Source organism: Gymnoscopelus braueri (assembly GCF_963280865.1).
Source record: "Gymnoscopelus braueri genome assembly, chromosome: 2".
In the NCBI taxonomy this organism is placed as follows: domain Eukaryota; kingdom Metazoa; phylum Chordata; class Actinopteri; order Myctophiformes; family Myctophidae; genus Gymnoscopelus; species Gymnoscopelus braueri.
The window spans coordinates 22,091,456-22,119,307 of record NC_137604.1 but is presented as its reverse complement, the minus strand read 5'-3'; the positions used below and the strand labels follow the sequence as shown (position 1 = coordinate 22,119,307).

General features: G+C 41.4%; 1 protein-coding gene across 1 annotated transcript in view; it reads right to left on the bottom strand.

Annotated features, from left to right (window-relative positions):
- The window catches only part of neurl1aa (neuralized E3 ubiquitin protein ligase 1Aa), an 88,211-nt gene that overhangs the window by 22,405 nt on the left and 37,954 nt on the right, over positions 1-27,852 (bottom strand). The window contains exons 4-5 of the mRNA XM_080446553.1: positions 1,759-2,003; positions 418-710 (exon numbers count right to left, since the gene is read on the bottom strand). Coding sequence (XP_080302679.1) covers positions 418-710; positions 1,759-2,003 — 538 coding nt within the window. The remainder of the gene's footprint in view (positions 1-417; positions 711-1,758; positions 2,004-27,852) is intronic.

The following is a 27,852-nucleotide window of genomic DNA, read 5'->3' as shown; positions in this document are numbered from 1 at the left end:
AAACATTTTAGGACTTTTGCTTTTGGTACGTTAAGTACATTTGATACCAATACTTTTGTACTTTAACTCAAGTAAATTTTGAATTCCAGACTTTACTTAACAGAGTACGTAACAGAGTACTTCTACATTGCAGTATTGATACTTTTACTTAAGTAAAACACTTTTTTCCACCACTGGCAAAATCATTTTTTTTTAACCACCATATATAGATGAACAAGCTCACAGCGCACCACTTCGTGCCGTGCTAAGAGCTTGTACATCTGCTATTTTAGCATTAGTTAGGACCAATTATATGAAGATATGGTTGAAAATGGGTGAAGAGCTCCTTTTAAAAAATGTTTAAGATATTTTAGTTATAAAACCAGAATCGATAAACAGAATTGGAATCATAACCGAAATAGATAATAACATGGCTACCTGTCCACCAGCGCCTCGGGGTTATAGGGCAGGTCGCTGGGCCTCAGCACGGCCGGGTCGCACGACGTCACGCCGTAGGAGAGCGAGCCCGAGCGAGCCGGGCTGGACTTGGTGACCTTGATGAAGACCGTCTCGCCGGTGCGCAGGGGCCGGTCGGTGAACACCAGCGTGCGCTCCTCGCGGGCGTGCTCGGAGCGCGCCACCGTCTGCTCGTCCAGCGTCTTGATGTGAGCGCCGCGCAGCTGGTGGAAGTGGAGGTCGTTCTCCATCGCGGCGGGCAACAGGGAGGACTGCTGAAAATCATGAAGAAAGATGAAGGAAATTACAGAAAATAGTTAGTTTTTAGTCTTTGTCCATACATACATAAAAGACTTGTATTTTGGGTGGACATGAAATATTCTGTGGCTTGCAGCTTTTAGCTCTGTTAGCAAAAACTGTCAAATCAGAAATAGTCGATCCGACAATTTTCCCAATTTTTCCAAACTTTGATACATTTTGCCTCCGATTCCATAAAAAACGAAAACTAATACTAAAAACTAATAAAGAAAAGCTGCTGCTGTCTCTCTCCTTCTCTCTTGAATTAGTTTAATTATTTGCAGCTTTGTGTTGCTATCATTTGCAGCTGATTGTGTCGTACTCATACATACATACATACATACATACATACATACATACATACATACATACATACATACATACATACATACATACATACATACATACATACATACTCACAAAGTCAGATGTAGAAGCGGCTAGCAACGCTTTAAAAAAAACGAATGAAAAATGCGTAACTATGCTAACCCGGGTGTTGAGGGAGTTCTGGGGGATGGGAACTATACCAACCTGGGTGTTGAGGGAGTTCTGGGGGATGGGAACTATACTTTAAAAAAAAAAATGTTATCCCTCGATTTTTGTAACCCTTTTTTCACCCGGTGCCAATTTGCTAAGTGATCCTGGGCACTACACTCCCCCCACCAGCCTAGGGAGGCCAGGGCCGAGCTCATGCCTCGATTCTGGAGTCAGGTGACCTTCTTGTCACCTGACAGGGGGGAGTTTCCCTGGTTGGACGTAGCGCGTGGAAGGAACACGTTATTCCAACCAGTTCCCTTCCCCTCCATCAGGCGCCCCGGCTGACCAGGGGGAGGCGGTATAGTGACCAGGATTACTACATGTTTTTGTGAGGGTATTAACTACCCTAGGAGACACGGGGAGAACATGCAAACTCCACACAGAGAGGATGGGAACTATACTAACCTGGGTGTTGAGGGAGTTCTGGGGGATGGGAACTATACTAACCTGGGTGTTGAGGGAGTTCTGGGGGATGGGAACTATACCAACCTGGGTGTTGAGGGAGTTCTGGGGGATGGGACACGAGGAGGAGGAGGAGGCCACGGCCGAGGCCAGGTGGAGGGTGTGGCGGTGGTCGTGGTGGCCGTGGGCGGAGCCTCGGTCCTCCTGCTGGAGGTTGAGGTCACACAGGCTGACGGAGAGGCGGGAGTCGTCGGCCTCGCGGCGCAGGGACGAGGGACGCACCGTGGTGAAGGAGCGCGGACGCAGGCAGTCTGGAGGAACCATCGCACTGTCTGGAAGGACGAGAGAGAGAGAGAGAGAGAGAGAGAGAGAATGGTTAATTTAATTGTCTTATTGCCCAATTGCATTGGTTCCCAATCTTTTGAGCTTAACCCATTAAAACCGGGAACGCATCTGTGTCACTTTTTGATTTGAGCTAAAAAGCATTATTTTACACTTTGGCTATTCAAAAAATGCAGATCTACAAGCTCATAGCGAGTGCCGCGCTACAAGCTTGTAGATCTGATATTTTTGAAAAATCGTGAAAATGTGTGCAAATCATTGAATATATATTGTTTTAAAGCGAACATTTTTAACTCAAATCTTTGCTTCCTTGACATGAAAAAGTTTGAGCACCACTGATATAGAAAACGGATTTAGAAGACATTTGTAGAATCGGCTTCAGGTCTTAATGGGACACAAATCATAAACTTGCCGTGTCTCGCCGGGACCCAAACTTACAAAAACACATGTAATAATGATAATAATATTATAAGCCCTACTTCAAAAATGTTTAAATTAGTCGATCTACAAGCTCATATGCTCATAATCGTCTCTGTCCATATCTCCAAAACTGTTGCTTTTCAGGATTCAAATTCAAAAATAGCAAAAGTGGCAAATCTACAAGCTACAGATCTACAACGCATCGCTTTGCGCCGATTTTCGAGCTTGTAGATCTGCTACTTTTGATGCTTTTGTGTGACGCTGTAGTGTGATCAAGAAGGGTGTTAATTTACAAAAAAACTGAAAAAAAAAAAATATGGAGATAAGAGGTTTCTGCCAGACAGCTACGATACAGTATGCTGGTCCCTTTTACAAGCCTGTGCGCAGTCTTCGATCCTAAGATCAGTGCCTTATTTTAAGTTGCTTCTGAAAATATACAGTATCTCTATGTCAAGTGTTTTTTCTTAACCGTTTTTGCATGTCGTTGCTGTCGGGCAGAAACCTCTTACAGTATCTTCATATTTTAACTTTTTGTGTTTTTTTCATAAATTAATGCCCTACTTGATCATACTAGAGCGTCACACAAAAGCATCAAAAGCAGCAGATCTGCAAGCTCGAAACGCGTCGCTTCACGCCGCGTTTCGAGCTTGTAGATCTGCTACTTTTGATATTTTCAAATTTGAATCCACCCGACAGAGACGATGAGACAGCTTTTTTTCCCCTAAAGTTGCTTATCTGTTTGTTTATTATCATTATATTCTTGTTTTGCTCTGCTGATTATAATTTTGACTTTGTTCCGTACAGCACTTTTTGTGACTTTATTTCGCCTCGTTGCGCTATCCTACAAATAAATTCAATCATCAATATCATTGAATTGAATCACAATTGAATATGCAAGCGAGTCAGACGGCAAGGCAACGATTATTAAAAAAAAGGGGACTAATTTAGCTGTGTTTAACTAAGTGTTTCTACAAGCTGGCTATGGTGTAGTATGGTTGTTCTAATTACTCCATACACCAGAAAAAAGTGTCACAGAGCTCATCTTAAAAGATGAGGAGATTAATTAGAGACCACAGATATCCAGTATACTGTATGGTCACTTACTCTGATAATCTGTTCCATGCTGAGTCAGCTCGTTTCCAAATATGAACAAATGTTCCACTGTTTTCAATTAGGGAGAACACATTATAATTCATAAAAAAAGATATTAATGCAAAAGCATGTGCAATGGTCTGTGGTAATGTGTGTGTGTGTGTGTGTGTGTGTGTGTGTGTGTGTGTGTGTGTGTGTGTGTGTGTGTGTGTGTGTGTGTGTGTGTGTGTGTGTGTGTGTGTGTGTGTGTGTGTGTGTGTGTGTGTGTGTGTGTGTGTGTGTGCGCGCGCGTGCGTGCGTGCGTGTGTGTGTGTGTGTGTGCGAGCGTGTGCGTGTTAATAAGTGGTGGAATAATTTTCTACTTAAGCTGCACTATGTAACTTTCCTCTTCTACCCCGGATTTGAACTCGCTTTCCCAAGTGCTGGATTTGTTTTACCATTGAGCTAATAGAGCCCATGCCTGCTTGCTCAGGGGATAAACTGAATCTTGACCATCAGGTGAAAATTCGTCAGATCCTGTGTCTGGGTGAGACATGACCTTTGACACGATCTAAATGTCTCAATAGAAGAGCAGGGAGACAAAACCAACCCAATTGTATGAGTTATATTGTACAACCATTCTCTACTATTGAGATTGGACAGAATTACATTTCATTCATTAAACTTCCCTCCACTGGTGTTAATGTGTACTGTACTCACATGAGTCAGTGTGTGTGAGTGTGAGTGTGTGTGTGCGTGCATGTGCGTGTGCGTGTGCGTGTGCGTGTGCGTGTGCGTGTGCATGTGCATGTGCCTGTGCCTGTGCCTGTGTGTGCGTGTGTGTGTTCAGTGTCACTACCTCTGGCTATGGCCTGTATTTGTACCACAGAGTACACTATCCTCTCTGTAGTAGAGGCCATTTATATCTGCCAGGACATGCCCTCCATTCACACTAAACAGGCAGCGTAGCAGTGACCCCACACACACCCATTACTCCACCACCACACAGTCAGATAGCCTCTATGACTCCTACAGGCCCCCCAGGATGCTTATCGTCTCTGTCGGGTGGAAACCCTGTATGTCCAAAACTCTTACTTTTTAGAAAGCAGAGAAAAAAAACGAACCTGTGTTTCAATGGATCGCATGTAGTTATTATCTAGTCACACACTCTTGTTAATGCTTTTCATTGTAGACAGACAAGACTTAACCACGAATAATAGTCGAAATAGCAGATCTATAAGCTCAAAATGCATCGCGATGCGACGCGTTTTGAGCTTATAGATCGGCTATTTCCACTATTAATGTTTATTTTTAAGTATAAAGTAATTAAATATGTGTTATTTGTCATATCTGCCCTGTGCAACTTTTGTTTACGAAGGCTAAAAGCCATACAGAAATGTAATGTTTATCCATAATGTTCCATTAACTTTCAACGCCAGAAACGCAATTAAATCGTTAATCGCAATTATTTGAGTGACAATTAATCATCAACTTAAATTTGTAATCGTGACAGCCCTAGTCGCACCACGACGCGTTGTGAGCTTGTAGATCGGCTATTTTTGCTACTTTTGTGTGACACTGTAGTATGACAAAGTATAGGGCATTCATTTACGACAACATTTTAAGTGTAAATATGGAGATACAAGGTTTCTGCCCCCCCGACAGCGACGTTGTATAGTATTAGTCTCATCCCTAAGCCTGGTGGGAGGTTTTAAGAAGACAGATGCAGCTGAAAATAACACCTCTAAATGTGCTCTGCCTGCCTTGCCCACTGTGGCCTGCGGGGTAAAATTAGCCTGCCGTCCAGAGAGAGAGAGAGAGAGAGAGAGAGAGAGAGAGAGAGAGAGTGCGACAGAGAGAGAGAGAGAGAGAGAGAGGACCCTGTTAGTTAGGCCCTGAGAGAAAGAGAGAGAGAGAGAGAGAGAGAGAGAGAGAGAGAGAGAGAGAGAGAGAGAGAGAGAGAGAGAGAGAGAGAGAGAGAGAGAGGACCCTGTTAGTAAGGCCCTGAGAGAGAGAGAGAGAGAGAGAGAGAGAGAGAGAGAGAGGACACTGTTAGTTAGGCCCTGTGGGGGGTGAGGAGGGAAGGCCAGAGTGAGGTGCTTGTACGGGACACACACTCACCATCACTGCTATAAGCACCACTGTCTGCCTCTGTACTGTACCTGTTTGTTTTCTCTCCATCTACAGTATGCAAAAACAAATGAGCAGATTTCCAAGCTCACAATGCATCACAAACAATATCAGGCTTAATGGTCCGTGAGCACTGGAAGCGTTTATTTCGTGCGATTAATTCTCATTCATTCATTTAATTTGTAAACGGAAGCATTATGTAATAGTTGTGACCAGCCAGGCCTAGAGTGGTGACCAGCAGCCACAAACTTGACTCTCTCAGAGGAACGTTTTCCAGGCCTGCTCACTTGTTGTGAACCCCTCTATATCTGGCCTGAGACCCAGAGGCCCAGAGAGCCTGAGAGCCATGCTCTACAGGCCAGAGAGCATGGCTCCAGATAAACCTCTTAGCCTCAATTAGCAGGGCTGTGGGGGTGGGCGGCTAGCGGCTAGCGGCTAGCTGCTCACTGTACAGTGTTATACAGTGAAAGCACATACTGGCAAAGCCTCTTATGAGGCTGCTGCCTCCCCCACCAGTTGAACACAACAGAGAGAGTCAAATCAAATGTAAAACGTTAAAGGCAGTGCAACAGCTCATTTAATTTTAAAGGCTGGGTATCATCGCTGTCGGGCAGAAACCTGCATATTCAAACCTTTTGTATTTTTTCGCAAATGAACGCCCTACTTGATCATACTACAACATCAAACAAAAGCATCAAAAGAAGCAGATCCACAAGCTCAAAACGCGGCGCGAAGCGACGCGTTTCGAGCTTGTAGATCTGCTACTTTTCATGCTTTTGAGTTTGAATCCAAAATGTAGCAGTTTTGGACATAATGAGGTTTCCACTCGACAGAGACAATTTTCAAATATGTGGGGGTTATAATTTGGCATTCTCATATAACAATAAATATTTTATAAATGTTGGAAAAAAGGTAACAGCTAATAACAGCTAAATCTGCCCCGCCCCCAACATTCAGTTTTGTGATGGAAGAAGTCCAGCCTGGTAAACTCATCTAAACTCACCATGAACAAAATATAAGGATACTCATCATCAATATACAATTAATTTAACATTTTACACTAGAGAGGCTTCCAGAGCATTGCATATATATCTGGTTTTGAATGCTAGACATTTACAATAATTCATTTATAGGCCAATATTGTAATCAAAAGCACAAATTTCCATAATAATGAAATTATGAAACTCTTGTTAAGATATGAACTAGTATTTCAATATCAGAAGTTGTCATACCTTCAAATTATATGCCGTCACACCGCAGCGTTGCTTGCCGAAAAAGGACTGATTTCCAGGATTTATGAGTATAAACTTAAGACGTTCTTAAGATGTTCAGTGGTGAACAGTTTCAAACGGTATTAATGTTGTCCCCTCAAGAGAAAAGGAAGATGTTTTTTTTTTAACTCGGTTTTGTTGCTGATATATTCGTGTCAAATAGAAATGTGAATACATTGGCTGTGATGCATGGTAACATTACAATGGTTATGCTTGGCAGTAACAATGTAGAACATCAGTGATAGCAAGTGATGAATAGACCTGGACGTACACAGATACCAACACATGAACATTGACTCATATGCATGCGAAAAGCTGTCAATGCCGTCTCCCTAATAGTTTCACATTAGCGGCCTATATGGATGTCATCTCTGTTGGGTGGAAACCTCATGCTATATATGTCCAAAACTGTTACTGTTCAGGATTCAAATTAAAAAGCAGCAAAAGTAGCAGATCTACAAGCTCGAAACGCTGCGCGAAGCGACGCGTTTCGAGCTTGTAGATCTGCTACTTCTGATGCTTTTGTCCGACGCTGTAGTATGATCAAGTAGGGCGTTTATTAAAAAAAAACTCAAAAAGTTAGAATATGGAGATAAGAGGTTTCTGCCCGACAGCAACGATATTCTTTATCTCTGGAGCGTGGAATTGATTCCCGCTTGCTCTGTCTTTTTGACGTCTCTCTTTTCATCAAAGCCACACATTCATGCACAAGCATGCACGCATCCACTGCAAAAAACACACAGACACTGACAACTGGCTACAACTTGTTACAACGATCAAGTGAGCCAGATTACAGCCCAGTCTTCTGTCATGCTGTCTGCCTGAGGAGATTACGGAGTGATCGACAAGCCTACTGTTGTCATTGGTTAAGCTGATCCAGCAGGATCCAAGATCCGGCTCCGCATTTTTACTTAGCCACATGAATCCATTCTTCCCTATTCTGGGGAGAACATTAGCCAGAGATTCGCCACGAGCCTGTAGATCGGCTAGTTTTGGCGAAGTGTAGGGTGAAAACAGGACGGGGCCTAGTATAGAACCCAGAGGGACTCCGGTCAACTAAGTATGAAGGCAGGAGGGACCCCCTGGAACCGAGGCGGTTCCAGGGGGTCCCCATCAAAATGTGTTAAAACAGCGTCACAATGATTTTAACCACTTTATATATGTATACGTTGGCTATTCAAAAATGGCAGATCTACAATCTTCGTGACACGCATTTTGAAAAAAGATTTTTTGTTTATCTTTGAAAGTGTGTTTTTTTTAAAAATAATTTTGCATTTTTTAACACAAATCTTTTCTTCTGGGGATCCCTGGCACAATTTTTTTTTCAGATGGGGGTTCGCGGCCAAATATATATCAATTAGGGGGTCTTTGGCACAAAAAAGTTTTTAAACTATTGTTTAAGTGGTTAAAACCGGGATGGTTTTATGATCTGATGCTAGATGGGGTGTTATGAGGCAACATGCAGCACCCGAGGGAGTTCTCTCAACAAAGGCAAGGACTTTGACACCTCACATTAATTTGTGATCAAATTATTCCCGGCATAATCCGTGCCGATATGATGATGACACATTAATTATGTGCCGCATTGACGCGTTGGTGGAACAACAGCTTGGCTATAAGCTATACTGTACCTACACAGGAGACAATGTCTGCAGTGTGGAATGATGAGTCTCCGCAAAGTGATAACAAAAATTTAATTTGCAATGGCTGTTCAGCTTCAGTCGTGCAAGGAGGGAGCAACATATCAGAAACCTCTTATCTGCATATTCTAACTTTGTGTGTTTTTTCGTAAATTAAGGCCCTACTTGATTATACTATAGCGTTTCACGAAATAATCAAAAGTAGCAGACCCAAAAGCTCGAAACGCGGCGCGAAGCGATGGGTTTCGAGCTTATGGATCTGCTACTTTTGCCGCTTTTTTATGTGAATCCTGAAACGTACGAGTTTTCGACATAATGAGGTTTCCACCCAACAGCAACGATATCGTTTAATACCAAACTTCATAACTGAAGGTCCGACAACCTGAAATATAGCACTCCTCTTTCTGTACATCTGTGGTGTGGAGGGGCGCTATATTTAACATAAAATGATTGCAAAAGCATATTGCAGTTATATCTGAGATACTGTACTTCTATATCGCAGCTTGTTAAAAAAAGAAACTGCCCTTGGAAACGAAGTGTAATGTTCAGTAGGCCTAATAAATCATAGAATAAATAATAGAAATTATACGTTTTTTGTTGAAAGAATCCTGCACCCAGGATCACGGTAATAGTAGCCTATAACAGGTGTACGGTAATTATTGGTTGCAATTGGTATTGCCATATTGGTATCGGTATTGAAACCTGTCAATATGGCCGTGGATATAATCAGATATCGGACAACATTTCAATATCCAGTGGTGGAAAGTAACTAAGTACATTTACTTAAGTACTGTACTTCAGTACAATTTTGTACTTTACTTGAGTATTTCCAATTTCCAATACTTTTACTTCTACTCCATTACATCTCAGAGGCAAATAGTGTACTTTTACTCCACTACAATTATTTGAAAACTTCAGTTACTAGTTACTTTTCAGATATAAATTATGATATTATGAAACATACATTAAACACTTTAGCCCTATTTTATACCTAGGATCTAGAAGCTCACTTCTAGATCGGCTTGTAGATCTGCTACTTTCAAACATCTTAGTACTTTTACTTTTGGTACTTTAAGTAAATTTTGATACCAATACTTTTGTAATTTTACTCCAGTAACATTCTGAACACAGGCCTTTTACTTGTAACAGAGTATTTTTATATTGTGGTATTGCTACTTTTACTTAAGTAAAATATCTAAGTACTTTTTCCACCACTGGATTTAACACGTATTCACTGGATTGAAGTGCCCAGTCCCATCAGCCCTGTATCAAAAGCAAAACGCCATCACAGCGCCCTCAACGTAATGTCAGCTGTCATTTAACATGGGCTCAGCAGCACCCACGGATCTACTGAGCTTTCAAATTAATTTTTCATGGAGCTAAAGCTCAATAAGCTGTTCTAATTGATCTCCTTCAATAAATGGAGAGGACAGCCCTGTTGGCAGAGGTGGAGGAAGTACTCAAGATTTTTGTACTTAAGTAAAAGTTAGCAATGCCAATAATATATATTAAAAAAATCTCTGTTACAAGTAAAAGGCAAGTATTAAAATGTTTACTTGAGTAAAAGCACAAAAGCATCGGCATCAAAATATACTTACAGTACCAAAGTAAATGTACTAATATTAACTTTGTTTGAATCTTTCGACTCTCCGAGTCAATGTGACGCATTGTTAGCTTGTAGATCGGATATTTTGCGAATAGCCAAATTGTTTCATGTACGTTTTGTAATAATAATCTAAATCTGCAAAGTAACTAGCAACTAAAGCCATCAAATAATTATAAGTAGACTTAAAAAAGTACAATATTTGCCTCTGAGATGTAGTGGAGCATCAAAACATGGAAATATTCAAGTAAAGTAAAAACAAAAAAAAGTATCTCTACAGTACCTCAAAATTGCTCTTGAATAAATCTACTTAGTTACTTTTCACTAATGACTGTTGGAGTAGCGCAGACGAACAGGCAGTTCATTTTAATGGACTGTTGAATTCCTCTACTGTCTAAAACATACAGGATGTAGCTGGTAGAGCCCAGGGCTAGCAGCATGAGATGACTGTCTAGCACACTTCCACGCTGTCAGGCAGAAACCTCGTATCTCTGTGTGTTTCCATTTTTTTAAATGTTTTTTTTTCCCCGTTAATTAATGCCCTACTTCATCATACAAGAGTGTCACACAAAAGTAGTTAGCGTCGTGAGCTTGTAGATCGGCTATTTTCAAAACCTTTTTTTTACTTTAAAGCGGCACTATGTAAAAGAAAATTGATGAATAAAATGTAATTTTGTCCAATCTGTATGGTAGAGTCAGTGTGTTAATATAATATAACTTATACAATTAGGGTGGGTGCATTTTGTCTCCCTGCTCTTCTATTGACACATTTAGATCGGGTCAAAGGTCATGTCTCACCTAGACACAGGATCTGACACGAAATTTTGACCTGATGGTCAAGATTACATTTATCCCCTGAGCAAGCAGGCAGGCTCTATTAGCTCAATGGTAAAACATTTCAGCACATGTGCAGGAAACCGGGTTCAAATCCGGGGTAGAAGAGGAACGTTACATGTTGCAGCTTTAAACTGAAATCATTTGAAAAAGGAACACTTTTGGAACTACAAGGTTTCCACCTGACAAGCAACGACTCGCTTCTGGTTTGATATTTGATATTTCCACCACTTATCCACACTTGGCTCACAGTTAACCTTAGAGGAGCTCCAGAGGCATGTTTAAGGAACTGAACAAGAGATAGAAACTAACAACTTGGGAGTTGTTTGCTCTTTCTATGGAATAATGATAAGCATTGGCTCTCAAAGTGGTGTGGTGTCCGGGGACCCGTTATACATCTGCTATTTTTGAAAATGTTTAATTTTTTTTAAAAATGTTGAATAATTTAGATATTTTTTTACATAAATCTTCTCTTTTGGGGGTCCCTGGGACAAAACCTTTTCAGATGCGGGTCCGCGGCCAAATACATATCAATTTGGGGGGTCCTTGACATGAAAAGGTTTGAAAACCACCGGGGTAATGGGCCTCTCACTTGGCCCACAGACAGGAGAATGTTCCCGAGCCAACCCTAATGCCAGGCCGTCCACAGAAACCCACAGGAACCATGACATCATCCAGCAGATGATGTTTTTGTACGAGCGTTGTGTATTATTATTCCATTAGGACCGGGAAAGCATCTGAGTCTTTTTTTTTACATTTCTTTGGCTATTCAAAAAGCAGATATACAATATATATTGCTATCACACACGCACGCACGCACACACACACACACACACACACACACACACACACACACACACACACACACACACACACACACACACACACACACACACACACACACACACACACACACACACACACACACACACACACACACACACACACACACACACACAAAAGATTGGGAAAACACTGCTGAAAACAGGTGTGTTTGTGTCTCAACCTGACATGGAAATGATTATCCATGCTTTGCTTTTATCTCTACTGCCACTGTCTCCTATAACCACTTAGACCCTATCCTTAGTTGACCGAGGAGTGCCCCAGGGGCCTATACTAGAGCCCCTCTTGTTTTCCTCGACACTTAATATCAAGCTGACAACGTGTCGCAACGTGCCGTTGTCAGCTTGTAGATCAGCTATTTTCACCAGATGTTCACAAAGTGACACGCCATGAGCCTGTGTATAACATGTATAAAATATGGTTAAAATGATTGCGATGCTGTGTTAACTACTTTTGCTGGGGACCCCCTGGAACCCCCCCAAGGACCCCTGGGGGTCCCCGGACCCCACTTTGAGAACCAATGCTCTGGAGCGTAGAACGTTGCTAGGCTTTCCCACCAAGACCAGCGGTGCGGGTCCCTGATTATTACATCCGTCTTGGCACATCCTTGCTCTGGCTTCCCATCACATTTAGCATCATTTCATGGTTCTTGGAAGTTGGAATCACAAACAGAGTAGCGCTGTAGCACTTTGAAGAGATTGGTTTCATGCTTGGATGATGGTCTCAGTCTCGCCAAAAAATCGGACTCGCTCTTGACTCTGAACAAATGGACATTGGGAAATCCCGAGTCCACTTGGTTCCAGGACTGAGAGTTTCTCCAAAAGCCGCTCCAAATATCGGTGAGTCACTTTTGCTCTGTTGCTGCGTCGGTTGTAAATTGATAATCCAAAATAGTCACTCTTTTAGCACATAAACAACGCACACAAAGCAGATTCTGCCAGTATATCATTGTTGTCGGGCAGAAACCTCTTATCCCTACATTTTGACTTATTATGACTTTTTTCTTTGACTCGTAAGGGGCGTAAAGGGTCTATCTTCTACACTTGTCAGTGTTAAATTAACACTCCAGATTTCAGTGCGTTCACCAGTGGTTCTCAAAATGGGGTCGAGGGACTCTCAGGGTTCCTTGAGGGGGGTTCCAAATGGACCCTTACAAGTCTGTAACTCTCTGACAGTATACATTTTTGGTTCCATTTGTATACTGTATAGTTAAGGTGGGGGTCCTTGAAATGTAAATGTGTTGAGACACACACACACACACACACACACACACACACACACACACACACACACACACACACACACACGTGTCCATCTACAACAACCTGGCCATCTGCCTTGCCTCTCTCTCCGTGGTGCACCTGCTATCCTTCTGGGACAGATACAACCTCTTTTGTCCCATCAGCCCCCCCCCCTCCTTTTCAACCCCCCCCCCACACAGTCACAGATGTGCTCTCCGATTGGTGGAGGCCAGCATGTGAGGCCTTCTGAAAAGAAGCTCACACACACTTTGTACTCTGTATCGCTCACTGTAATGGAGCCACATGGAACACACTGCAGCTGCACACACACTAAAGCAGGGGTCTTCAACGTTTTCAGGCCAAGGACCCCCATAAAATTGTGTTGCAGATTAAACTTTTTTCCCCTCTACACCTATACGTCTTTGCCGAAAATAGCCGATCTACAAGCGCCTCGCGCTGCGAGGCGTTGTGAGCTTGTAGATCTGCTATTTTTGGCTAAAGTTCTCCTCAGAAAAGGGATGCTAGTGGTTAATGTAAAAAAAATGTATCACACAAAGATTTGGCGGCCCCCCTGTAGTAACTCTGAGGACCCCCTAGGGGTCCCGGACCCCCTGTTGAAGACCCCTGCACTAAAGAAGATGTTTTACTTAAGTTAAAAGTAGCAATACCACAAGATAGAAACGCTTTTGCAAGTAAAAGGCCTGTATTCAAAATTTTACTAGAAAAGTACAAAAGAAAGCGACGCATTTAGAGCTTGTAGATCTGCTGCTTTTGCTGCTTTCGAATTTGAATCCTGAAAAGTCACAGCTTTGGACATATGAGGTTTCCACACGACAGAGACGACATGCTTACAGTATCAAAGTAAAAATACAAACATTTGTCAAAACCTGTAGAAAATGTTTGATTTTTTTTTAAAATAACTGATCTACAAGCTCTCAATGTGACACTTGTTGTAGCTTGTAGATTAGCTTTTCTTTTTTTTGCATCTAAATCTGATTACAAAAAAAGTAATTATTTCTGAGGAGTAAAAACTACAATAATTGTCTCTGAGATTTAGTGGTGTATTAGTATAATTTAGTAAAAAAAAAAGAAATACTAAAAATAAAGTAAATGTACCCCAAACATTTTACTTAAGTACAGTACTTGAGTAAATGTATAGTTACTTTACAACACTACTGAGAGGGGAGGAAAAACTAAAACAAAAGAACATTACAAAGCTCCTCACGGAAATCCACTCCACTCTTGAATTAATTTAATTTACACACTGCACCTGTTGGGCTGAGCCATTAATTCATTCATAGAGGGAGGGAGATACGGGTCAACTCCCTGTTAAACCCTGGCTGGATGCTGCTTTTCTTCCATCAAATCCATCCAGACGTGGCCTTTTTTCCCTCACTGTCGGGTGGAAACCTTGTATGTCATGAAACCGTTTCTTTTTTAGTAGGCCAATTATTTTTTTTAAATCGTGAATACAGCCGATACAAGCTCACGACACGTCGCGTTGTGAGCTTGTAGATCGTCTATTTTCACTACTTTTGTGCGAGGCTCTTGTATGACGAAGTAGTGTATTCATTTACAAAATATGGAGATATGAGGTTTTCTGCCCAACAGCGCAGATTCCCCGCCCCGAGTGTTTTCTGATTAGGATAATTCGGCACCTGTTGGGCTAATCCAACAATAATACTCAGCCTGGGGGGGGGAGAGAGAGAGAGAGAGACAGAGAGAGAGAGAGAGAGAGAGAGAGAGAGAGAGAGAGTGTGTGTGTGTGTGTGTGTGTGTGTGTGTTTTGGCCAGCACATGGGCCACGCTCACGCTTTGGCTCGTGCTCTAAGTGTTTTTGATTAGCTCGCGATGCAGACTAGCTAATGCCGCGCGGCGCGTGGGGAGGTGAAGAGAGGGGGAGGCTGGCTTAGTGCGGGAAGAAGTACTCAGATTTTGTTTTTGTACTTAAGTAGAAGTAGCGATACTACCACGACATAAAGGTATTCTGTTGCAAGTAAAAGGGGCCTGTATTAAAAATTTGACACAAGTAAAAGTAGAAAAGTGTGGGCAGAAGCCTCTTATCTCCATATTGTAACTTGTTGTGTACTTTTTGGTAAATGAATGCCTTACATGGTTCCTTTCCCCCGGTGGAGGGAGGCTTTAGTGTCTTTGCTAGCTGGAGCAGACTGACTGAACGTGCCATCGTCCCACCAGAGGAACACATCGTTGATGTCGGGTGTAAATCTTGTATGCCCATAACTGTTCCTTATTTTAAATAAAACAATTAAAATAGTGAAAGTAGTGAAATAGTGAATAGTGAAAATAGCCAATAGTGAAATCAAGCTACAAGCTACAAGCTCACAATGCCGTGCGTTTGTGAGCTTGTAGATTGGCTATTTTAACTACTTTCGTGCGACACTGTGGTATGATGAAGTAGGGCATTAATTAAAAAACAAAACATAAAAAAGGTTGAAATATGTAGCCCGACAGCGATGACATCTAAATGGGCTTTGCTCTATCCATGAGTCTCAGAGGGCCAACGTCTGATGTAAGTGGAGGGAGAAAAGTGAAATGAGTGAGGAAAGGAAAGGAGAAGAGAGGAAAGGAGAGGAGAGGAGAGGGGAGGAGAGGAGAGGGGAGGAGAGGGGAGGACAGTTAGACATGAAGATGGAGGAGAGCCCTAGATACTGTATGTAGGATGTCCTCACTGTGGGGTTGAAACCTTGTATGTCTGTTACTGTTCAGAAAACAGAAAATAGAACCTGTGTTCCAATGGATCCAACGTAGTTACAGTATTATGTAGTCACAAGCGCTTGTTAATACTTGTCATTGGTTCAATATTTATAAAACTCACACACAGATGTAACCAGTCCACCTCCACATTTTTCAAAAATAGCTAATATAGCAGATCAAAAAATATCTATAAATAAAATAATATGTGAGCTTGTGAGCTTGTAGATCTGCTATTTTCACAACACTTGTGCAACACTCTTGTATGACAAAGTAGGGCACTGACCCCCACCCCCAAAAGAAAAAAGTTGAAATATGGAGATACGAGGTTTCTGCCTGACAGGCAGCAACAATATAATGAAAGCACCAGAGGATAAGACATTAAAGACATGGGGAGAAGAGAGAAAGAAGAGAAGAGAAGAGAGGGGGAGGAGAGAGGGAGAGATAATGAGGAAGAAGAGGATAGGAGATAGGCGGACCACGCTACAGACGGGGGGAGAAGAGAAGAGAAGATATAGGAGAGGCAATGAGAGGAGTGAACTGAGTGGGCCGGTGAGAGAGATGAATCCCCCCCGCGTGGGGCCGAGAGAGGGGATAATGAAGCCTGGAGCCAGAGAGAAAGATGGAGAGAGAAAGAGAGAGAGAGAGAGACGGAGATTACAGTTCACCGACCAACCGTGGAATTTAGAAAGCTCAAGCAAGGCGAGCGGGAGATAAAAGCAAACGGTACATGGAAGGTGTGTGCTTACTCCCTGACACACTGACCCAGTCCTCCTCACTGGGGAGTATGGGTTCAGCGGGGCTTCTGGGATATATAGGGCAGTGGTTCACTATTCATTCACTATTCAATCTTTGCTTCTGGGGGGGTCCCTGGAACAACATATTTTGAGATGTGGGGTCCGCGGGCCAAGTACATATAATTCTGGGGGTCCTTGACATGAAAAAGTTGGAGCACCATTGATATACTGTAGCAACATACTGTTAGGATTTAGGAAACATTTTTAGGTCATGTAACATCTCAAAATGTTTTGTTCCAACTTCCAGGGATCCCCTATAGCAAAGATTTGAGTAAAAAAACACATATTGAAAGATTTGCAAACATTTTTTTAAACATTTTCAAATAGTTCAAATAGCCAATTTACAAGCTCACAAAGTGTCGATGTAGATCGGCAAGTTGAACTATTTGAAAATGTTTTTTTTTAAATAGGCACCGGCGAAAATAGGGCCCCCAGTGTATTATGAATGTTCTCCAGCATGACGTGAGGCTGATATTAATCATTTCTTACTGGGTCACAGGAGAAGATCACTATTCGTGTCACAGCCCAGACTTAAAGAGCTGCAATCCAGAACTTATTTGAATGAATAAAATATTATTTTTACTACTTAAACACTCTATTCTTGGTAAAACGGACGTGAGTTGCAACTGTATTTGGACCGTATTTTATTTTCCCGTCAACACCAAATGTCTTCGCCAAAAATAACCGATCTACAAGGAGCTTGAAGATCGGCTATTTTTGGCGAATGTCCCCCCCCCCTCCCCTAGAATAGGGATTATGCTGGGGTTCTAGTGGTTAATTTATCTCATCAAAGGAGACCTGGGTTTAAATCCCAGACAGGACATAAAAGTTACAGACTGCAGCTTTAACTTTCTTTGAGACGATTGCAAAATAGGGTTTGGCTTTTTATGTGTGTTTTGGTTTTTGGCTGGACGTTTCCAATCACAGCAGGTGATTAAGTTTAATTGCTTTCAGCAGAGCATTTGATTAGGCAGCACAGACACTTATCCTCTTAAGATGATGTCTGTTGTAAACAGGCTCCAACACATTCAAACAGAGGTGGAAAGTACATTTACTCAAGTACTGTACAGTTGAGATTTTTTTTACTTAATACTTGTACAGCATAAGTATGGCTATTATTCAATACTTTACACTTTCCTCATCTTAGAGGGAAATATTGTACTTTTATAGTTACGTTACTTTGTAGAATTATTAACTTATTACATGAACTGATTAATCCCTAGTTTATACTTCACCTAATCGAAAATAGCCTATCCGTTGTACTACACTACACAGTGGTATTGCTACTTTTACTTAAAGGACCTACTTTAGAGGAACCTGCCTAACAATGGTCACTGGTAGGCGCGTTTCTGAACTGTCCACGGCCCTCCTCTGAGACACAGGTAGACAAAAATGGTACCATATTATAATGAGCATTAGTGAGGACCAATTACATGAAGATAGGTAGGTCGAAAATGGGTGAAGTCATCCTTTAAGTAAAACAACAAAGTGACTATTCTGGAAACCAACGCCCCACGACTCTGCCATGACGAGGGCCACTTTGTTCTCTTTTCGATCTTTCCTTCTCTCTTTCTTTGTTTATTCTCTTTCCTCCCTTCATAAGAGTGTGCGTCAGGCCCACCGAACCGGGCCCACCGAAGCCCACCACCACCCCACCCACAAGTCCCGTTTTGCCATCTCCGGCCTAAATCAGCTGGTCACAATAAATTATGGTGTTGATTCCGTTTGGCAGCTGCCTCAGAATGCGGGGTGTGTCTGCATCACATACCAGAATACCAGACTTGTATGGCTGGATATTGTAGTGGATCCACATTAACCCATTAAGACCTGGCTGGAACGCATCTGTGTCACTTTAGATTTCTTTGGCTATTCAAAAATAGCAGATATACAAGCTCATAGCGCGGCACCGAGTGCCGCACTATGAGCTTGTAGATCTGCTATTTTTGAAAAATCTTGAAAAAAAAATGTTTTCAATTTTTTTTCCAAAAAAATGATTTAGAAAACATTTTTAAGAATCGCCTCAGGTCTTAATGGATTAAGATGAAGCTTGGAACCGACACTGTCAAATCCTGAGAGTTTACTTCACCCGGAGAGAGTACAAATGGAACCAAATAGACAAGTAGTTCTCAAAGTGCCCTTGAGGGCGGTTCAAATTGACCCTTACAGGTCTGTAACTCTGAGAGTAGAATTTGTACACTCTCAGAGTTGAATAAAAAAGTTTGAGAACCAGGGACCCCTTCGTGTCCAATTGGTTCCATTTGCACACTCTCAGAGTTCAATGAACACTCCTGATTTGACTTCTAAATGTAGTATTTGGAACACAGGAAAGACATGCGGAGGTTCAGGAAAAGCAACATCAGGAAACTTCACATAAATCTTTGGCTCAGCCCTGCTTGTGCTTAAGCTGTAATGAAAGATTACGTACTGAAGGGCCTCACTATCATTCAGAGTTCAAACACAGATCCTTTCGCTAATATCTGGCCATTTCTATCTCTTTTGAAAGAGGAAAAAACGAGCGACCAGATATATATCCAGCCCTAAAGCTAATTCTAAATGCCAAGTTTAACAGAATCCGTTTAGTCTCCTTATACCGTTATTGAGCTTTTCTTTTGGTTGACCAAAGCGCCACTGAAAACTGCATTTTCTTACTCTGTACCTTGGGCACGGAATAAGCTGCAAACAGATCTAAAATTAGACACATTTATATCCATTGATGTATTTAAGGGCATCATAAAAGATGTGGTGATGGAGGCAGGTGGTTGTTTTTTTCCTGAGAGGGAAAGAGCTGTGCTTTAATAGCTGCTTTTTTTCTGGTTTATTATGGATGCTATTTTTAACGTACCGTTGCATGTTGCATTTTGATATGTTTTTGTTATTTGTGTTGTGATTAAATGCAGCAGCTATAGTACCTTGGACAGGTCTCTCTTTTAACCCAATAAGACCTGGAACGCATCTGTGTCACTTTTTGATTTGAGCTAAAAAAGCATTCTTTTACACTTTGGCTATTCAAAAATAGCAGATCTACACGCTACGGGCTTGTAGATCTGCTATTTTTGAAAAATCAAGAAAATGCGTGCAAATCTTTGAATATATATTTTTAACATTTGTAACTCAAATCGTTGCTTCTGGGGGGTCCCTGGAACAAAATATTTTGAGATGGGGGGGTCCGCGGCCAAATACATATACATTTTGGGGTCCTTGACATGAAAAGGTTTGAGAACCACTGATATAGAAACATAAGTTTTTTCAAAAAACTGTAAGGATTTAGAAGACATTTTGTATAACCTCAGGCCTTAATTTAATGGGTTAAAATATATATCGTTGCTGTCGGGCAAAAACCTCTCAATTTTCTAACATTTTGTGTTTTTTCGTAAGTTCATGCCCTACTTCATCATACGACAGCGTCACACAAAAGTATCTTCGCGCCGCGTTTCGAGCTTGTAGATCTGCTACTTTCGCTATGTTTTTATTTGAATCCTGAAAAGTAATAGTTTTGGACAGTATGAGGTTTCCACCTGACAGAGTCGACATTCTCAATGGCACTTCCTGGTAAAATGAAGGTAAAATAAAATAAATAAATAAATCGTGGAGATCTGTGTTGGACATGGATTCCGAGACACAACACTTAGTAAAATGTAATCTAAAACCTGCTACATTTCTTGATTGACCACAAAAAAAAGAAATGTCTGTTCTCTCTGGGCCATGTGTTCTGTTTTGTGTATTGTTGTTGGAGCTCCTGGTCCAAGCATCAGGAAAAGTGTGTTATTAAAGTGGAAGCTTAGTGCGTGGCCAAGTCAAACTTCAACCCAAGTCAAAATATCACATTAAAGCTGCAATCTGTAAGTCAGTGGTTCTCAAACATGTTCCCGTCAAGGGCCCCAAAATTGATACGCGTTTGGCCGCGGACCCCCATCTGAAAAGGTAGGGGTCACCGCTTGGCCATGGTATATATTTGGCGTATGAGCTTCAGGAAGTACTACAGTACTTGTCAAACATTAGGTGTCCGACTTGACACCATGTTCTACATGCAGTGGTGGAAAAAGTACTCAAATGTTTTACTTAAGTAAAAGTCGATATCGATACTGCAATGTAGAAGTACTCTGTTACAAGTAAAAGTCTGTCATTCTAAATTTACTTGAGTAAAAGTACAAAAGTATTGGTATCAAAATGTACTTAAAGTACCAAAAGTAAAAGTACTAAAATGTTTGAAAATAGCAGATCTACAAGCTCAAATAGCCTTGGTATAAAATACAATAGCTAAAGTGGTTAATGTATGTTTTATAATGTAATAATTTATATCTGCAAAGTAACTAGTAACTAAAGTTTTCAAATAATTGTAGTGGAGTAAAAGTACAATATTTGCCTCTGAGATGTAATGGAGTAGAAAGTACAGACAATTGGAAATACTCCAGTAAAGTAAAAGTGCCTCAACATTGTACTTAAGTACAGTACTTGAGTAAATGTACTTGCACTTGCACAAAAAAACAAATTCCACCCACTTCTTTGCACCTACGTACGATAAAGTTGATTCTGATTCCGATTCTGATTAAGGCCTATTTTGTGTCGTGCAGAACATTCCCAAAATATAGGGACACCAGTTTCAAAGTGGTTAAACATAACGTTTTCATTCATTAAAACGATAATTTCAGGATTGAGGCTTTAAGCGTACTTATTTTATACTGAAGTCTGCACGTTTGTCCTGCTATAGCTGCTGTTATGTGTATGGTTTTATCTCAGTAAGTCAGTCAGTGTCTCTGGGCTGGGGGAAGCCTTCCAGCCTTCTCCTAATAGACTGCCATGGTTCCAGATGAGTTGATGTTATTGCAGGGCTGAGATGAGGAGCCAGGGTGTGTGCACTGTGGAGGAAGCCAACACACAGCGGGCAACACACCACTACTACTGCACACACACACACTGCTGGAAAGAACCAAGTACATTTACTCAAGTACTGCACGTAACCACTTAAACCCCATATGGTCGACCCGGAGTACCTCAGGGCTCTATACTGGTGTCTTTTATGTTTTCTGTTATTGTAGGCAAGGCGTTGCGAGCTTGTCGATCTGCTATTTTCTAAGCTTTCCCCACAATAGGGATGATGGGGTTCAATACGTTTTTGAGGTACTCAAGTGCGTAAGTTTTTGGTAAGACTTTATACTAAGGGTTGGGTCTATGATGCGTTATTATAACCACATTTATAATGCACTTATAAGGCATAATAACAAATGTTGATAATATACTTATAACAAAAAAAAGTATAACAATGTTTATGAAGTATTATAACTTATAATAATAATAATAAGTGCTGGTCATAATGCATTATAAACTCAGCGGAAGAGCACATTATAACTAGCAGGTTATAATACGGATGCTGGGGTTTAAGTGGTTAAGAACATTCTTCCACCAACCACTGCAGACGGCGTGAGTCATTCAGCTGGTGTAAAACACCCTCTCTGAGCAGCACCAGGTGTGTGTTTTCCATCAAATCAACAGAGTTATTTGAAGGCCAGATGAGCGGAGTTCCCAATATGATTATGTATATATTCATAATCAGGCGCGTTATTAGAGCTGCAAGCTGGAACTCATTTCAACAACTTATAAAGCCCTTATGACAAATAGCAACAACAAAAATGCCGATCTACAAGATCACAACGCGTCTCAATGAAGTGTGTTGTAATCGTCTATTTTAGCTATTTTTTTCAATTAAATTTTCTCCATAATAGATAATAATAATAATAGATAAAATACAAAATATTCCTATTACACAAAACTTTGCCGGCCCGCTGCAGTAACTCTGAGGACCCCCCCCCCCCCCCCCCACAAGGGTTTCAGCCCGGACCCTCTTGTTGAAGACCCATGTTTCACAACCATAATGCATACACCCAAAACAAACTCCCTCTTCCAAATCTCATGCCATTAACTCATTGGCCGCCATTATCGCATTAACGCGATCTAATAAATAGCGTGCTTGGCCGCCAGGATCGCGTTAATGCGATCTATGGTCTTTATTGATCTTTATGCTCTGATCACGCTATTCTGTTATGAATCAGGCTAAGTTTCAGGTTCCACTTACTTCAACCACCACTGCATCCGGTTCCATGACTTGGGTTCCGTTTTCGGTTTTACATTTTTCCCCCCAGTCATTTTCGACCATAATAGGGAAACAAACGGTTTTTCACACGCTATGAAAAACGATCGGAGACCTCCCCTCCTATAATCTATGGTCTGGGTGACGAACAGTCATCCCCGTTGTGTATCACAAAGTAATTTTCGCCGATAACAGAATCTGAGACATTTCACTTCCGGTTCATGTGTTTCACTGTGTGAGTGGGTCTGGGAGGGGGCGAGTGTGATCGAGAGGCGATCAAGCTTGGTATGTGCTGCTCTCTAGTGGTGGAACGATCAAAACGATTCAAGTGTCAAGCTAGACTTTCTATATGTGAATTAAATAACAAAATAACGAAACAAAAAAACACGAAAATCGCTGGCAAGGGCTGCTATGAACGAGGTTTTAACTCTGGCAGTCAATGAGTTAACACACTGCGTTAACCCATTAAGACCGGGAACGCATCTGTGTGTCATTTTTAAGATTTCTTTGGCTATTAAAAAATAGCAGATATAAAAGCTCAGCGCTATGAGCTTGTAAATCTGCAATTTAAAAAAAAAATTGGACAATTTGTGCAAATCTCTTAATATGTATATTTTAAAGTGAACATTTTTAACTCTGTTACAACTTCTGGGGGTCCCTGGAACAAAACATTTTGTGATTGGGGTCCACGGTGAGACACATTTAAAAAAAACTGTTAGGATTTAGAAGAAGTTTTGTATAATCCCCAGAAGCAAAGATTTGAGTTACAAATGTAGTTAAAAAATATATATATTCAAAGATTTGCACGATATTTTCACAATTTTTCGAAAATAGCAGATCTACAAGCTCATAGGGCGGCACTCGGTGCCGCGCTATGAGCTTGTAGATCTGCTATTTTTGAATAACCCAAAGAAGAAAAAAAAATTGGCAGAGATGCGTGCCCGGTCTGAATGGGTTAATACGATTATACTCTACACAGCTGCTTCTAATTGGGTTTTCTAGTCACATATAATGAACAGACCTACAGTATGAGTCTTTGCGGAGGGAATGGATCCAATTCTGATGCAACACAGTGAGACCATGTGGTTCAGTTAAGATTTAATAAAAAACAAGCTGCACCTGGTGCTTCTACAGAGACCCGCTAACGGTACTGTAGATGAGAGGGAAAAAATTATGTTGACTTTTCCTCCCGTTCTACGTATTGTGAGTGCTAAACGCTGCCTGACAAGGCGTGTATTGTTTGACATCTGGAAAAAGAAGTATAATCACAGCATATCAGTCATACGCTACACACGGCAAATTAGAGGTGAAATATACCTTCAGTACACCGTGAGTGTGCACTGTCACATCACGAGTGCTCGGGGTCCATTCGTATACGCTCTCAGCCTTAATATACACTGAGGATGTTTGACTGTGTGTGTGTGTGTGAAAGCAAACCATCTGGAATATACGGCATGAAAACGCAGGCGTTTTTCTATCAGAAGTGACATATCTTGCCTCGGCACCTCCGCCGACTGTGACACGTTGTAAAAGGGTTTAAATGGACGACCCCGCGTCGCAGGCTGACACCTCTGTTCAGTGATAAGCTGCCGTGTTTTGTCTGACAAGTTTTGTGAGAGACGTCAACAATGAGCCGTATCTCTCTCCCCGCACACCTTCATACGTCGAGTTTTTCACAACTCGTTTTGCCTCGCGTCAAACAGCTTTGGCCTGAGAACGAGGCTTTTCTTTGGTCAACAGGAGGAGATTATGGTCTGACATAAATATCGTGTCCAAAACTGTTACTTTTCAGGATTCCAAAAATTGCAAAAATTGCAGATCTACCATCTGTGAGAGGTTGTGAGCTTGTATATCAGCTATTTTTGGCAAAGTAATCATTTGAAATTTTTGAAATTATTAAAGATTTTGAAATAAACAAATAGGTCATTCATAATGAGTACTTTTACTGATGCCGATACTTTTATATTTCTACCCAAGAAACATTTTGAAAAGAGTATTTTTACTTAACCTGTACCCATAACAGGGTACCGTAATTCTACATTGTAAGTAAACAAACCGGAGTACTTCCTCCACCACTGATGGTAAGCAGCGGCAGATTGCCCCGCGAGGGGTGAATAAGAACGTGATTTATTTGTCAACTAATTTGATATGAACCGCAGTCATTGTTCTAATAGTCTCTCAGGCCAGATGCTTGAGAGAGAGAGAGAGAGATGCTACAGAGAGTCTGTAACGACGCCTCGTAAAACGTCGGGAACGGGAAGCTGTCGGCTACAATTCAGACCGGAAGGGCATTCGACCAATTATTCACAAAAAATGTATTTGAAAATATCTTTGACATAATCGTTGCTGTCGGGCAGAAACCTCTTATCTCCATATTCAAAGTTTGTGTGTTTCTTTTGTAAATTAACGCCCTGCTTGATCATACTACGGTGGCACACAAAAGCATCAAAAGTAGCAGATCTACAAGCTCGAAGCGCGGCGTGAAGCGGCGCCTTTTGAGGGCTTGAGCTTGAATTTGAATCCTGAAAAGTAACACGTTTTGGACATATGGGGTTTCCACCCGACGATTATATATTCTTTAAATGTCCATTTCTGCTAAGCAGCAAGCTGGATAGGCTTCAACTAATTTGATTTACAGTGGGACTTATTTTTTTTTATCTTAATTGTTTATCCCACGATTTTTGTATTTCCTATTTTCAGTACTTTTACTTCTACGCTACTACATCTCAAAGGCAAATATTGTACTTTTACTCGACTACAATTATTTGAGAACTTTAGTTACTAGTTACTTTGCAGATATAAATTATGATATTTTAAAACACACATTAACCACTTTAGCCCTATTTTATACCTAGGCTATTTTCAAACATTTTGGTACTTTTATTTTTGGTACTTTAAGTACATTTTGATGCCAATACTTTTGTACTTTAACTCAAGTAAATTTAGAATTCAGGACTTTTACTTGTAACAGAGTATTTCTGTAGTGCAGTATTGATACTTTTACTTAAGTAAATATTTGGAGTACTTTTTCCACCACTGGTCACATTGGAGGCCACTCTGACAACTCTGGGGATGTTGTGTGACAATGTGGACAGTGTGGACTCACGCCACGGTCAAGAAGAGCCACCATGTAACTCGATCCATCTCCTGAGCTTAAAGGGCAAGATTTCCGCTTAATTGCCCAGCCCTGTGTTGCAGCGATGTGGACTCCTGCCACGGTCAAGACTGTTGACTCCAAGAGCCAGCATGTAACTCAATCCATCTCCCCAGCTTAACAGCCTTCATCTGGTGAGGTGAAGGCTACATCACCTGCGTCCACCCCATGAATCAGGATGAAGCATGGCGTCCAGCGGGCTGTGAGGACACACACTGCATCCTGTTGTCCCTTGGGGGGGGAGGAGGTGACACAGAAAAGCCCCATGCAGCACGCACCATTAAACCTCCACTATGACTCACTCATAAAGACTTTGACTTGGTCTGGCTCCACACACAAGCCTGGAATTACTCTCTCTCTCTCTCTCTTCCTACAGTTAATCTAGTATCTCTCTCTCTGTGTGTGTGTGTGTGTGTGTGTGTGTGTGTGTGTGTGTGTGTGTGTGTGTGTGTGTGTGTGTGTGTGTGTGTGTGTGTGTGTGTGTGTGTGTGTGTGTGTGTGTGTGTGTGTGTGTGTATATGTGTGTGTGTGTGTGTGTGTGTGTGTGTGTGTGTGTGTGTGTGTGTGTGCGTGTGTGTGTAAGTGTTTTACTTATGTGTCCAAAGACATTGATGTGCATTTTTCTGTGGCCTATGTGTGTGTGTGTGTTCATGTGTGTGTGTGTGTGTGTGTGTGTGTGTGTGTGTGTGTGTGTGTGTGTGTGTGTGTGTGTGTGTGTGTGCGTGTGTGTGTGTGTGTGTGCGTGCGCGCGTGCATGCGTGCGTGTGTGTGTGTGTGTGTGTGTGTGTGTGTGTGCGTGTGTGTGTGACAGAGTGTGGGCGCGCGCATTGCGTGAACGTGTTTACTTCTCTGCGTCCAAAGACATCGCCATATTGTGTGTGTGCGCGCAGGTGCGTGCGTGTATTACACGTGCACGGGTGCGTGCATGTACAGTGTACACATGCGCGCGCATGCATGTGCACAAAAAGAGTGACAGCTGAGCTTTATATAGGATCCAGGATGTGGGTATATATTAAAACAACCTCTGTGGCCTGTTGGATTTACCTCCCATGGGGATGGCTTCAGATAGAGAGATTGTCAATAAAAATTGTCCCTGCCAAACCTTCAGCAATATTGCATTTGCCCAAGTTCAAGGCCAGCCACAGTCAATCGCCTCCTACGTATAGGAGGCTATCAGTGGTGGAAAAAGTACTCTAATGTTTTACTTAAGTAAAAGTATCAATACTGCAATGTAGAAGTACTCTGTTACAAGTAAAAGTCCGGAATTCAAAATTGTTACTTGAGTAAAAGTACAAAAGTATTGGCATCAAAATGTACTTAAAGTACCAAAAGTAAAAGTACAAAAATGTTTGAAAATAGCAGATCTACAAGCTCACAACGCGTCGCGATGCGACGCGTTGTGAGCTTGTAGATCGGCTATTTTCAAATAGCCTATGTATAAAATCGGGATAAAGTGGTTAATGTATGTTTCATAATATAATTTATATCTACAGTAAAAAGTAACTAGTAACTAAAGTTTTCAAATAATTGTAGTGGAGTAAAAGTATAATGTTTGCCTCTGAGATGTAGTGGAGTAGAAGTAAAAGTACTGAAAATTGGAAATACTGAAGTAAAGTACAAATACCTCAAAATTGTACTTAAGTACAGTACTTAAGTAAATGTACTTAGTTACTTTCCACCACTGCTGATACCCTACTAGCACATCCAGCAAATATTTATACGTTTATTTCTCCCCCTCCTGGTGGGGGGGGGGGGGGGGTGCTACCCACACGTTTAGCTGTGTTGCTCATTCCATGATTACACAATCCTTACACAGTAAACCTCGCTGTAAAGGTGACTAATCGACTATAACAACAATATAAAATACGATACCAATTGGTATGATTGAAGGGGAGAAATAATCGACCGAAGTTAAAGGTAGGGTAAGTGATTTTCTTTGGTTAAAATAAGTGTTAAAAACATATTCTGATAGTACGCATTGCTATAGAGTGTTTGTTCAGTAAAAGGAGTCTCCTTGTCTCTCCAGCTCTAAACAGAA